The sequence below is a fragment of the Hippocampus comes genome, unplaced genomic scaffold (genome assembly GCF_001891065.2).
Source record: "Hippocampus comes isolate QL1 unplaced genomic scaffold, H_comes_QL1_v1.1 scaffold118, whole genome shotgun sequence".
In the NCBI taxonomy this organism is placed as follows: Eukaryota; Metazoa; Chordata; class Actinopteri; order Syngnathiformes; family Syngnathidae; genus Hippocampus; species Hippocampus comes.
In genome coordinates, this window is record NW_017805461.1 from 551,334 (window position 1) to 565,197 (window position 13,864).

The 13,864-nt window shown below is 41.8% G+C and overlaps 2 protein-coding genes across 3 annotated transcripts in view; both read right to left on the minus strand.

Moving 5' to 3' along the window:
- The window catches only part of cd74a (CD74 molecule, major histocompatibility complex, class II invariant chain a), a 4,465-nt gene extending 2,887 nt beyond the window's left edge, over positions 1-1,578 (minus strand). Inside the window, exons 1-2 of the mRNA XM_019874775.1 lie at positions 1,396-1,578; positions 396-562 (exon numbers count right to left, since the gene is read on the minus strand). Coding sequence (XP_019730334.1) covers positions 396-562; positions 1,396-1,475 — 247 coding nt within the window. The 5' untranslated portion in view covers positions 1,476-1,578. The remainder of the gene's footprint in view (positions 1-395; positions 563-1,395) is intronic.
- A 2,011-nt stretch (positions 1,579-3,589) lies between these two features.
- ndst1a (N-deacetylase/N-sulfotransferase (heparan glucosaminyl) 1a) overlaps positions 3,590-13,864 on the minus strand; it is a 53,130-nt gene continuing 42,855 nt past the window's right edge. For both annotated transcript variants that reach the window (XM_019874769.1, XM_019874770.1), the window contains 10 exons: positions 13,425-13,610; positions 10,369-10,497; positions 9,494-9,676; positions 9,120-9,216; positions 8,702-8,825; positions 7,084-7,258; positions 6,775-6,945; positions 6,188-6,297; positions 5,777-5,879; positions 3,590-5,279 (listed from right to left, as the gene is read on the minus strand). In XM_019874769.1, coding sequence (XP_019730328.1) covers positions 5,160-5,279; positions 5,777-5,879; positions 6,188-6,297; positions 6,775-6,945; positions 7,084-7,258; positions 8,702-8,825; positions 9,120-9,216; positions 9,494-9,676; positions 10,369-10,497; positions 13,425-13,610 — 1,398 coding nt within the window. In that variant the 3' untranslated portion in view covers positions 3,590-5,159. The remainder of the gene's footprint in view (positions 5,280-5,776; positions 5,880-6,187; positions 6,298-6,774; positions 6,946-7,083; positions 7,259-8,701; positions 8,826-9,119; positions 9,217-9,493; positions 9,677-10,368; positions 10,498-13,424; positions 13,611-13,864) is intronic.

Genomic DNA, 13,864 nt, shown 5'->3' on the forward strand with positions numbered 1-13,864 from the left:
GCGGGGTTTCTTTTTTTGTGTTGGGGGGGGGGGGGGGGTTGTAACTACATTAGCACAACGACACAATGGGGCTCACGAATCCACTGGGCCTTGGGACACAAAGCTTAAAACCGGGACTGTCCTGGTTAAAACGGAACATCTGGTCACCTTACCCAAAATGCTAAATCATCCATCGATGTGAATGTCTGTTTTGTCTACATGTGACCTGCGATTCACTGGCAACCAGTCCAACATGTAAGCCCAAATTCAGCTGGGATAGGCTCCAGCTCACCTTCAACCCATGGATGAAATTAACAGTCATCATTTAACTCCATTTCCCATATCTTCCTCACTGGAACACCATCTTTCACTGTTATTACAAGCATCTACAGACGACCTCTCTTTCATTACCTTACCTTGAGCTGCGTGCAGCTGCCTGCTTAATTTGTCAGAGTCCTTCTGCATCGTTTGGATCTGTTGCCTTTGGTCAAACACCATGAAGGCTACAAACACCTGACTGGCCAGCAGCAGACATGCCAGAGTAGTCAGGCCTGCCACTTTCAGGGCGTAGCCAGTGGAGCCACTGAGTGGTCAGGGGGAACAAAAGACAAAGAGAGAAGTCACTTCAGTGGAGCCACTTCAATAAATGACTGTCTAGCTACTCTCCATTATATTCAATAATGTGAACAGCACTTTAATATATTATTTGTAGTTTTAAATGAACTATTGATTAAATAATCAATTTAGCCTTTTTTCCAGAATCTTGCCTTGATCATTAGAAATGTAATATATCTTTCGAAATTTTTGAAATAATGGGCTTTTAATAACCTAGGCTAATACAGTAGTTAAGTCATAGTTATAGTAAATCGATATGTGAGAAATACTGTGTGTTGATCATAAAACAAGCACGCCGTTTTTATTAGGCCACACCCTGTTCGTAACTTCAAAATAACGTATCCACGATATATTTTGTTCAGATTACTTACTATTTATTTATTAAAACGTCCTGGCATTTATTTTTTTAAGTTGGTCATAACTGACAAAGGAATCGAGGAGGAAGTAAACTTTGGAATCCAGCATCTTGAAAAAAATCTCGAATTAATTCAAACTCTCATTAAGATATTTTTATTGTCTTACAAAGTATTATTGTAACACCTGTTCCTGAAGAAAAAAAAATCATCCTTGTGAAATAAAAACCGAAAGTATGAAACTCGCCTACGCATTTACAAACTACGCATTTACAAACACCTGTTTCTGGTGTAAATTAGCTGTAAAATTTTAAAAGTAAATGATGTAGTTAAATGCGTACAAAATAAAAGGTAAACAATAAAAATGACTGAAATGAAAAATGATTTCATTTTTCATCTGGACTTTATGGGTATCATAATTCGAAGCTCAACTGGTACCAATACTCACCGTCTGGATCTTGGTTCACCAACCAAACGTTCAGCACTGCCTGCCCTATCCAGAGGCGCGTTTTCACCAGCTTCCTCCATTATTTGGCGTTGTCTACGTTTTTTCCTGTCACACTACTGCTCCCACACTGGTCTACAACAAGCTTTCTTTTATAAATACCTCCCTTAAAAAGAAGAGGAAGAGAAAGCAGACAGGTTGGTATGAGGGAAAAAACAAACTGAAGTAGGCAGGCTTTTACAATAGCAAAGCTGCGATTGGTCAATTTAGAAGCGCATCACTTGTTGGTAGAGGCAGAAGATCTTAAAGTCTACTTATGGCAGCCTCTCATTTAATCTCAGAGTAGAGTATTTGTCAAAAGGTGGCAACAGCATATTAATGAAAAAACATGTTTTACCACCAACTAGAAAGTTAATTCAGGGTTTTTGTGGTGACAATTGCACGTTTTATAGAAATGTTGACGTTATTTCCTCATTTGCAATCCTATGCCAGGAAATTAGGTGTTTTCGGGGCTTTCCTCTACCTTCATTTCGGTCATGGGTGAGCTAGAGCCGATCCCAAATTACTTGGAAAAGAGGCAAGGGTACAATCTGGTCTGGTCAGCAGCTAATAACCGTGCTTCTATAGCAGTCTCTCCCAACTATTTTATCTCAAAAAACAAATGAAACTAAGTTCCAAGCTCAGGACCCAAACATAAAATACATTTTATACTACTGACATAACACAAGACACATAACACAAGCCAATAATGGGGGGTGGACAGAACACTAGAAGAACCCAAAAATATGTTTGCCTTTGAAGTCTGTATTCTGCTCATATTTAGTCATGCTGTATAACCGTCCCATGCCCACAGCGTAGCTTGGCGTTCTTGCAACAATCATCTCCTAGAATTGTAATACTCTTGTATTATTCCTCTCTTCTTAGTTAGATTTGATGGTTAAGGTGTTATTCCTCTCTGTTAGTTGTGTTTGTTCAGACACTTGAAAAAAACAATGTAGAATGCTGTTGAAGGTATTTCCTGCTCACTGTGTTTACAATCACCTTTAGTGCCCCCCTCCACAGGACATGTTTAACATCAAAAGAGGAACTGTTATCTCAAGTATCTGTGTTCCTGCCATCACACCAAATGGTGGGTTGTGGTGGTCTGGTCTCACCTCACCACTCCCAACTTCTTCCAGCCACACCTGGTCAGATGACGTTACTGTTTCTGGGATTTGCATGAGAGGCGTACCTCCCCGCCTCTCATTATCATATTGTCTCTATACAGTATAATCTCTTGAATGTGTTTCTTTTACGCTTCCTGATTGAAATCTGGACCCCTCAGGAGCCCGAATCGATTCGTAAACTGCAGAAAAATAAACCCTTTGAAGGAACTGTTCATCGCCTCCAGCCTTTATTTGGATTACCAACATTCTCCTCGTCCGAAATTCAATGAACACGCGGGGAAGAGGAGGCCGCTCTTCCCCCAACACCTTCTTGTCAACAAAAGTGCTATCATAATTTTATGTTGACATTGGTGGACTCACTTAAAAAAATATTTATTACAGTGACCACTTTCCTAAATCCTAAATTTCTGAAATCCTGCAGGGTAAATTAAGGAATCCTCTAAAGTACAGCTACCGTTCCTTAAAATCTGTAACTCCTGCTGTATGACCAAAACCTCATGAATGCAGTTTCATGCTTATACAGTACGGTATATTTGCTAGAGTGTATACAGTCTATTATATTACACTGTATATCCACATATAAAGTTCAGCAGTCAAAGAATGAAAATGTCACAAATTTAAAACATTCGTGGAATTTGCAAGTGTTTGAGTGCTTGAGTGTGTCGGTGTCCACTGTAGTAGAGGAAACATGTTTATAATTTCCCCCAAAAAACGTGAAAAAAAAATTATATAGGTATAGATGCATTGAGAAACAGTGTAAATAATTATGCACAGGGAACTTTGTCTAAATGTTAAAAAAATACATTCAACATACAATAATTACATGTTTTAAGTTGCAAGTAGGAAAAAATAGATTTATCATTTATAACATTTTGCTAGGGCTATACTGTATGTAATTAAATTGAACAGTCCCCTAAAATTTCAGGGAAACAAAGATCTTCCCATTACACAATCTGAAACTAAAAATGCATTTTGCAGCAATAAAAGACAGAAGTGAAAGAGTAGGGGGCGGGGGGAGAGAAACATCCCAATTGTGAAAAATACAGTGGTGTTTTATTTGCAAATTAAAAAGCACCGACAATATTAGTTACACTGTAAAAATTATTGACAACAATTACAAATCTTTATCATACAGTCCAGGTTATTATTAGTACCATCATTGCTGTTATGTGTTATCACGTTAATACTTTATATGGAGACAACAGTTGGCAGTGAGAGGACATTGGAGGAAACGATCGCATTGAATTTCCCTACAACACTGACGTCGCACACCAATGGAGAGCCAAACACATTCAAATAATTTAGGTCTACCAAAGGGGAGCCAGTTATGTACATTTACAGTCAATAAACAAAAGAAGACTGCAGTGTGCATTTTTTTTCCTTACGTCAGAACCTTGTACAAAACTATTGCAGTAAGAGCAGCTTTTTGTTTTCTATTTTTGACATCTAGTTGCAGTGATAACACCTTCAAACCCTAAAACAAAACATGTCTGGTGTGGTGCCGTTGGGCCTGTTGTGGGAAGGTTTGCCTTGACAACTTTACACAGTTTCCAAAGACATATCTTTTTACACTCTGTCGTTGACTTATTTATTTCATGAAATGAAAGAAAACATAAGTATGGGAAAACATGTTCTTTACACTGTGAGTTTCTGACAGAGCAGCTAGCTTATGATCTTCACAGATTGGACTGGTTTACCAAATGCTCGTGTGCTATCCAGTTAGATGTATGTTGAGTACCGTTAAATATTGTGCTTTCGACATGAGTCCATCACTTTCTGCTTTTGCCCATTCAGTGGTCAAGTGATGGCAGGCAGCAGTTTGACGTCCTCTGCATTCGGCCTGAAGGAGGAATCTGATATTTAGTTTCGGTACATTCTACAAGTATCACGATGCTACAGAACAATGTCTGAAAAACAAACAAAACAGTCTTTAAAAAAAAAAAAAAAAAACAACCCAAAACATCCAAATGGTAATAGTCCAATGGAAATTACGTCCTGGCATCTGTAAATGAAATTACAAGATTCTAGCAAGGCCTATCAAAAAAAGGCTGCCACATGCAACCAAATGTCCAAACTTCCTCAAAGGCAAATGTCAAACAAATGTCTCTCTGTCCCTCAGCGTAAAGTTCTGTGCTGGAAACATCAGCACTTTGACGCTGGTTTCGACTGTGGTCCATTTCCAGAACTGAAACGGTGAAGACGAAATATGAAACACAGCCTTTGCACGCGGTACATTGTTGGGTCTTTTAGTTCAAGTTCACATGTGGGAGAGAAGGTTCGACCATGGGGGGAAGCCAATGCAGTGCCTCCTCCTCCTCGGGCTGTGAAGAGGACTTCGAGGACCTGGCTTGTCATACTGAAAGGTTCACAGCATCTCTCAGCTCAGAGAGAGCAAAGCTCCATCTGTGATTCCTCATGCTCAGTAACCCATTAGTTTCCTACACTTTTTGGAAGATCACAGAATGCAGAAGTGATTGTTCTGACTTCCAACTGAGCATCCCATCCTCAAACAGTTATAGAATAACGACCTCCTTCAACGTAGTGGTGGCGCTGAGGTGGTGTCGAACGTGTCGGTCTGCTTTTCTCTCCCCGTTTGGGTTGCTACCTGGTGTGGACCAGCTCCTCTCTGAGCCAGCTGGGGAGTGGCTGGCCCATTCTGTACAGCAGCTTGGACAGCTCGATGTTATGATCCCTGTAGTATTCCCTGAGGAACGCCAAAGACTGAAGGAGAGAGGGAGGAGTGGATCAGTTAAGATAAGATAAGAAAACCTTTATTAGTCTCGCAATAGAGAAATTCCCAATTCACAGCAGTAAAGTTATGAAAGGAAGAAGTAGAAGAACAAAATATAGGAGCTGCTGGAAAGGCAGCCACTCTCGCGGCGCCATCTTGAAATCAAAATAACAAAATAACACAACACAAAACACAGACAGTCGTTAAATCAATCAATCTGGGCTCTTCCTGGATCTTGATCTTATGAAGACGTTTTGAACAATTCTCTGCTTCCAACTAGGGCTGAACCATTAATCAAACTCAAATGGGCATTGCAATGTAGTAGAATGCAATTTTCAAATTGCAAGTGCTACAATTTTGATGACGAGTCGACTGGCAAAAAAGTCATTTGTGGCAACCCCACTTTTCACTCAACTTTAACCAGCCAGGAGTCCAAATACTTTTGTCTATGTTGTGTAGGTGAACGTTAAGGTTAAAATGATCGTACCTCAGGGTCCATATCAGGGTACCTGCGCCCTTTACTTTTCCCCAGACACTTTGTCTTCCCACCCTCCAGCAACTGGCACCAGAAACCCTTCTTGGGGTCAAACCTGCATGAGACAAAAAACACGTCATGTATGATACATTCAACCATGAATATGGCTTACGTATTGAAGACAAAAGTGCAATGAATTTTTGGCCAGCTCGCTAGTTTACTACTTTTCATAAATCTCGTCAAATGTTCCTGTTGTATTGGCATATCATTTTACGTCAATTAAGTACTATATTCTTCATTCCATGACTTTTTTCCACCCAATCCATTTCAAAATTCGAACAAATCAGCGGTTGATCAGCGTTCCAGGAAAGATTTGGACCTTTGAAGTTCCACCGGCAGGGATTCAAGCAGGTGCATACTCACGCTAGGATCTTGTGGTAGTTGATGATGTTGGTTAAGCCTAAGAACTTCTGGATTTTATCCATAACAGAAGCGGGCTCAGTTTTCAGCATCTGCCCATCCAAGACCAACAGCTGGGAAAGATGATGCAAACATTTTAGAACAGAAAAGTCATCTCTCTGCGCACCACAATGGTTCTAATATATTTATCTAATCCGCTTATCCTCACAAGGGTCGCGGGCATGCTGGAGCCTATCCCAACTGTCTTCAGGCATGAGGCGGCGTACATCCTAAACTGGTTGCCAGCCAATCGCAGGGCATACATGGACTGACAACCATTCGCACTCACAATCACACCTAGGGACAATTTTAAAGCGTTCCATTAACCTGCCATGCATGTTTTTTGAAATGTGTGAAGAAATCAGAGTCCCCGGAGAAAACCCACACAGGCACGGGGAGAACATGCAAACTCCACACAGAAAGGCCGGAGCTGAAATCGAAATCTGCACCTCTGCACTGTGAGGCGGATGCCCCGTAGATATGCTTTTTTTTTTTTTTTTTTTAATCAGTCTGGGCTGCTGGTTGCTTGACCAAATACTCCATATACATACCTGGCCGGAATGGTAGTAGTTGAGCCAGCGCTCCAGGTGCATGGCATACCAGCCTGGCATCAGACATCGATTCTGGAGGATCCGGAGCTTGGCCGGACCCTCGTGACTGGCAGTGATGACATCATGGAATGAGTATTTCAGCGCTACTGGATCATCGTGGGCTCTTTGGTGCTGTAAGTGTGGAATTTATGGTTTCATTACAAACCGTGCAGCAGGGATGCCAAAATGTTCATCATTGAACCAAAAGGTGCTCAGGTGTTCAAAGGTGTACTGGATCTAATGAGGTGTGAGCTCTTCAAGATTACCCACCTGGTACCAAGAGTACGCTCTATCAGCGGGGTTGATGAGGATGGTGACGATCTTGGCTTTGGGCAGGAGCGCTGCGGCCCTCTGAGCAGCCACCTCAGAATCAAAGTAGTTGGCACTCTTCTCAAAGTAGTAGTCGGAGCTAGCATTGGAGGGCAGAGGGAAGTACTCCATGTACCTGACAGCACACAAACAGGAGTTAACGGCGGTCACAGTTGATCAGTTGCAATTTGTTCTCCGTGGATGTGGCTGCTGCCATTCTATGCACACATGGTTTGGCGCCCACTAAGCATCACGATGCAGAGGGGAAAGCTTTCCAATCCTGAATTCTCTTTGACGCTGTTCTCATTGAACCTCTTGAAATTCCGTGGGAATGTGTGGCTTTGGGCAGAAGTAAATATAACTTAGCTTGGGGGTGTCATTCAATCAAGAGTGTGTTTGTTGTGATCGTCCCTGGTATAAATTTACATTTGTTATGCATCGTTTGCTGAGAATTTCCCTCATAAACATATGTCTGTTGCTTTAGATTATTTTCACAGTGAAATTTAACAATTTGCACAGAATCGCCATCATGCTGTCTTCCCAATTAGGTTTTAAGCACTAGGCTGCAATCAAACTCTCCTTGGTGACATATTAACATTTGACTAGTCTCTGGAACATCTGTCTGTTCTTATTTCCAAAACAACCTCTTTAAAAAGAGCCAGAGGTGCATCATTTCAAAGAGGCATTTTTTTTATTTTTATTTTTTACATTCTGTAAATATTCTTCAGTATGGTGATACAGGCCAATCATTGCAATTTCATTATTTATAATTAATTATATAGATTTATAATTAAGCACACAGGCCAATGTTAAAGTGTTGAATACATTGTTGAATCATGTAACTTTAAACCAGGGGTGCCCATTATGTCGATCCTGATCTACCAGTAGATCTAGGACTCGTCCCAATTAGATCCAAAAGGTGTAGAGGAGAAAAAAAAAAACATTTGTGTGTCTTTGTACATGTTAGTTTTATATTTTTTGTGTTAATGCATACTGCACCCTAATCATCCTATCAGTCTCATTTTCCCAAAGAAAGATTTTAAAAATAAAATATAAAGCAGGTAAATCTTTAACCTACGGTGGCGCGTGTCTACGTCAGCGGAAGTTGTTAGCGCTCAGCAGTCTGCAATTGCAGCTTGTGATCAGAGCTCTTGCGCTATATCATTGATTGTCATTATTCTCATTCAGAGTTTGCTTCGTGTACAATTCACCGACGGCACGGGCAAAGAATAGGAATCTAGAGGGCTGAGGGAAGCACTTGAAAACGGTACATGTGAGCTACGATAGTCAAGAGGCAGCAAAAGTGCATCACGTGTGTGTGTGTGTGTGTGTGTGTGTGTGTGTGTGTGTGTGTGTGTGCGCGCGCGCGCGCGGTAAGGGGCGATCCCGGGAGGTTGGTTGAACGAAAAGTAGATCTTCGGTCCAAAAATTTTGGGCACCCCTGCTTTAAACAAATATTTGACACCATTAAATTTGATAATGCTTCCCAAAATCAATGTTCTGCTAGCGGCTAGTTAGCAGCTAGACATATTTTTCACAAAGAGCTTATTTGCACTGTGACCTGAGTGTGCTTTCTTACCAATCAATGCCTCTGTGGTAGTTGTGGCCATTGAAGAACTGGATCTCCTCAAAAGTCTCCTTGCTGGGGTAGTTACTGGTCAGGTCAGGGTGCATGCTTAGGAACAGGTAGAGCGCCGTTGTGCCTGAGAGGATGGGAAGAGACAGAGTGGAGTTGACAGCAGGGAGGAAATAAAGAGCAAGAAAAGAGGATTAAGCGAGGGAAAATCCAATTACTTTGTACCTCGTACAGTGAAGACTAACACTTGTGGAAGGAAACTGCATAACGGAGCAGTCACACCTTTACAAATCGGTACCCACCGAAGAAGCAATATCTGATTTCCTGAAAGCTAATCAGAGGCTTACAGGGCTAACCAACACGACTATACAGCGACACTTTCACTGCAACCTGTAGGGGGGGATGAAGTACAGCTTCTCACCTGTCTTCTGAGGGCCAATGACAAGTAGTTTGGGGAAGCGATCACATGTTTTTTCTTTGGACCAGATGTCTTTGTGCCTTTTGTCCTCACATGGATCCTGTAGGTACAGAAATAAATAAATAAATAAAACCACTAAAATGAAAATGGAAAACTAATGCATATGTTAAAGCACAGTTGAATGACTGCTTGATAACAAAGATGATGCATTGAAATAATAGCTTCCAACGATTACCTACTAATTTGTTATTGACGGAATTTAACCCATTTAAAAACAAAATGAGTTATTATTACACTTTACGTAAGCCTACTAAAGCATAAGTGAAAGTGAAGACAAAAATGGAGAACAATTTCAAATTAGCACTGGGTGTTCTCGCCTGCCAGAGTGGATCTCTCTCAGATGGGAACAGGCTGAAGTATTTCTGAGCCAGCTGCACTGGTGGGAGGGTCTGCATCTTTAAATTTGTCCACGTCTTGACAAACATCATGAGGCTTTTAAAAGTGTACAGGCCAAGACGGTCGTTCCCATAGTTGGACAGATGGGTCATGAAGATGCTGATCTGTTGGGAGAGGAACCGCTGTCAGAACTGAAGAGTGAACGGCACGATGGAAAAACAGTTGTGGAGGTTACAGAGGGTCAGCCAAAGTGACAAAACACTTGGACTCTCATAAAAGGTTGATACAATGGAAAAGCTGATGAATTTTCAGCAGCTTTGAGACTCAAACACGTTCTGAAAACATAACATTCTTCATTTTGTGGAATCCAAGAAAACCGCTCAGCAGCATTGGAACACTATCGCTACATAAATACGAAGCTTGGAGATAAAATGAAATCAATTACGGTTGGAGAAGGGGTTCTCTGTAATACTGGACTAGACATCACAAGGACGCAGACTGGAATCAATTTTCAGGATGACTTATGGCTAAAGAAAGCGAAACAGCTGGGATGTGATGAAGATAGTAAGACAGCAAATATGCAACAGCTACTGTAACTTTTAGTGCAAGCAGTAAATGTTTGTGTGATTAAAGGGCAAGATAAGCAGGATGCATAGTTGTGTGGAATGGTGTGAAATACAAGTAACAGTCGGAACAAGCACACAAGAGACAACTATAGATCTCACAGCTAAGCACAAAGATGTCGCTGGATGACTCACCGGCGAGTCATTTTCCTGCCCCTTATTTAAATTCAGATTAACATCACCAATTACACGAGTTTCCAAATGTGTCAGACTAAGGCTGCATTTGGACTTACTGGGTTCAGCAGAACGGTGAGGAAGAGTTCTCCCCCGTTGATAAGCTTGTCCAGCTCATTGGGGCTGCCTGGGTAGTCTTTATAGAAGATGGTGTGTGTGAACAGACCGCACGTCTGCCTGGGCAGCACCTGTGAGAACACACACAAAGTCAACAAACCAAATGGCGGAAATGAAATAAAAACCACACGCACATACCAAATGCTTTCATTCAGCTAGAAACACACATCGTCAGCCCTCTGCTGAGATGAGGAGCCGTGCAGCGTGGACTCCTGGCAGTTATCCCATATATTGTTTGCTTCCAATAACATCCATATTATGCCACTCATCTGGCCAAAGCAAACCTCTCATTCACATCCGCGTCTATATGGAAATTGATGGCACTGAATTTACAGTTTGAAGTGTCTGGGGTACTGAATATCAATCATCACTAAATAGGGGAGACAAGTCCATTCAGACCATCTCAAGGACGGGGAGGACAGCGCAGAGACCACACAGGCCCACTGAATGCCAAGACTACAAAGAAACTGGACTGAGGCTGCACAATTTTCCATCAGCTATGAAGGTCACCCAGGGAGAGAAGGAGATAAGATTATTTTTGTTCCTTTTGAACTTTTTGAATGTAATTTATTCGGTTCTCATGCCGTTTTGGAACTTTAATACAGTGGACATTCGCATAATTCCAGTTTGGCATTCGTGAACTATTTGCAGATAGATATGTTGAAAACATATCTTCAGCTGGTTACAGAAAAACGTGTAACGTGACAAAAGCAAAAGTCCTGAAAATTCCGGAAATTTTTTTATACATATACATACGTACATACATACACACATACATACACACATGGCCAACCGTCTTAGCACTGCTTTTATCCTTTACGCAGGCTCATTGGCATTGTCCATTGGTGTTTTACTTGCCCGATTGTAACTGGAGTGACTCGATGCTGAGGCTCCGAGCGGGTAACTCGAGGTAAGCGCGCCTCAGCAGTAGATAGTCCGCTGCTCTCTGCTGTGCGTGCGTCAGCGCGAACATGTACGCAAGCACGTCTTTTGATTTCAACCAATCAGCGCCGACGCAACCGACGTCACACATGACAACAGTTAAACTAAGCTAGCCGAGACGACACTCGAAGTCGGACGGACACGTTTTTCTGCCAATCTGTGTGTTTCCCTTTTTGTCCAGATATATTTTTACGACAACTGTCTTGTCCACGGCGTCTTTTATTCGTTCCACTGGGGTTTAGCAAGTGTGTTTATAAAGAGACGAAAATCTCTTTACTGTTACTAGTGTTAGTGCCTCAACATGGCTAGCTCGTGAAAGCAAAACAACGAACTCAAACGCCTGTTCATTCAATGTTGTCAACTAATATCCGGATTCATTTTAGGCAAATTTTTGTCAATTCTCCGGAGAAATTTTCAGTAAAATTTGAAAATCCGGAATTCCGGGAAAATCCGGAGGATTTCATCTCCGGGCATTAAAAATTTTGTTGCAAGGTACTGTCTTCAGTATATATATTTATTGTCCATCCATCCATTTTCAGTACCGCTTATCCTCACCAGACTGTAGCACATCCGTAATTGAGGCAATGAACAGTTACTAAAGGCAGTAAACCACGCCAAAAATATCATCCATCTCGTTGTCTGTTCAATCAAATTTCTGTGGTGCAAAAGAAGGCTGTTGTGTTGCTCATTCAATCCCAAACAACAGCAACCCAGTTAAGATTTACACATTTAAGGACCAAAGCAACAAGCCCAAGGTTGCAGACTAACTTTAGCTTTTTGAAATGAAGCACAGTGGCACCTAACCTGAAATTTTAGGGGTGCAAGTAGAACATTTATGGGCGCACGCTGTCAATTGACTTGAGTAACTATTCACATCGAAACTAATTTTCAGTGAATTACTGATAAATTGGCTGACGTGTGGAGCAGTAGTTTGACAGTGACAAAAACTATTCAAAAATAATTTAAAAAAAAAACAAAAAAATTCTGCCAATGTACTGTCCGCGCATGCGTGAGGAGATGAAAAAAGGTACTTACCAGTACAATGTCTCAAATTTTAGGAGCAAAACACCATTTAGAGGCACTCGAGCTCTGGCGTTATCAGGTTTTTTAAATTATTATTTTGTGAAAAGTTATAGTTGACAGTATGTATGAGATTCATATTGTAGCGCCTTTTAGTGACTGTTGGCTGTAACCACGCCCCAAAAAACATCAAGCTAGATGTCCCCGCAACCAAACATGCATCACACACTTTCGTCAGTTGTCTGTTTTGTCTCACGAAGTTTCTGACTAAACAGTAATAAAACCAGTGGAATACTTAGTGGTAGCTGAGCGGGATATATCAAAACCAATCTAAAACTGCCAAGTTGTGTTGTCACTGCGTGACTCCAGCGGTTTTGTGAAAGTAAACACCAAGGTGCTAACTGCCACATCAGCCCACCAGGATACAAAGCAGCTTTCGTACCAGCAAGGCTGGTCCCGTAGAGTCGGCACATTGATAGCCCTTCTGCTTTGCTGTCCAATCAAATGTTTTACACGAGACATGATCGTTACAGTCATCAATCATCAGAATCATTGATGTGTACATGCAGGTACTGTACAATGTCTATCTTTAGCTGTAAGCCATTTCATGTATGTACTGTATGTCATTGATTTGAGGAAATTCTCTATTCGGGCAAGGTCCCTATCCGGCGCGAATGGTGGGGCCCCACTGTATTCAGCACAGTGACGGAGATTTAGTGCAGCTTTGTAGGGGCAGCTGGTGATGAAGAGATGCCAGTCTTCGCTACGCTGAACAGCAGTAATCAGGCAGATGTATCATGCAAGGCTACACGGTCAACTTGCGCACCGAAGAATACTGTAAAGGATGAAGATTTATTGCTGGCCAATAAAGAGGTGAATGCAAAATAACTGGAGAAGGTAGAAAAGGAGATCATTAATGAATGAAGGATAGAGCATGTAAACGGTAAAGGAGAACGTTGATGGATGGCGAGACGCCAGAGGTAACGAGTTAATGAGGCCTAGTGGATGTCTGGGCGTAGAAGAAATGTGCTCTTACGCTAATGCTGCTGTGGATGAAACCCCGCCGAAAGCGGGCCGGCTTGAGGTGCGGGTACTCCTCGGTGCTCGTCACTTTGATGCTCCAAACCTTCTTCCAGGCGTCGTACAGTTGCAGGTGGACAGGGTAGACGCCCGAATGGTGCGGCGCCACAGCATAGCCCATGTTGATAGGGATTCCATGGTCCTGGACGTCAAGGGAACAATAGGAGAGAAACCGGTCAGGAAAACTTGGCTTTTAAATCAGGCCTCTGCACTGTGAGAAGTAAAAGGTACAGTGTGAGACTGTAAAAAGTAGCCAGTGCTCAGCCAATATAGTTGACCAGCACACAGGGGAAGGTTTATGTCATAGCTGTCCGAAATTAACAACACTGGACATTGTTGGCAAAAATCATTTTTGGATGATTCTGAATCTCTTTATACTAAATTAGATTTTTAATG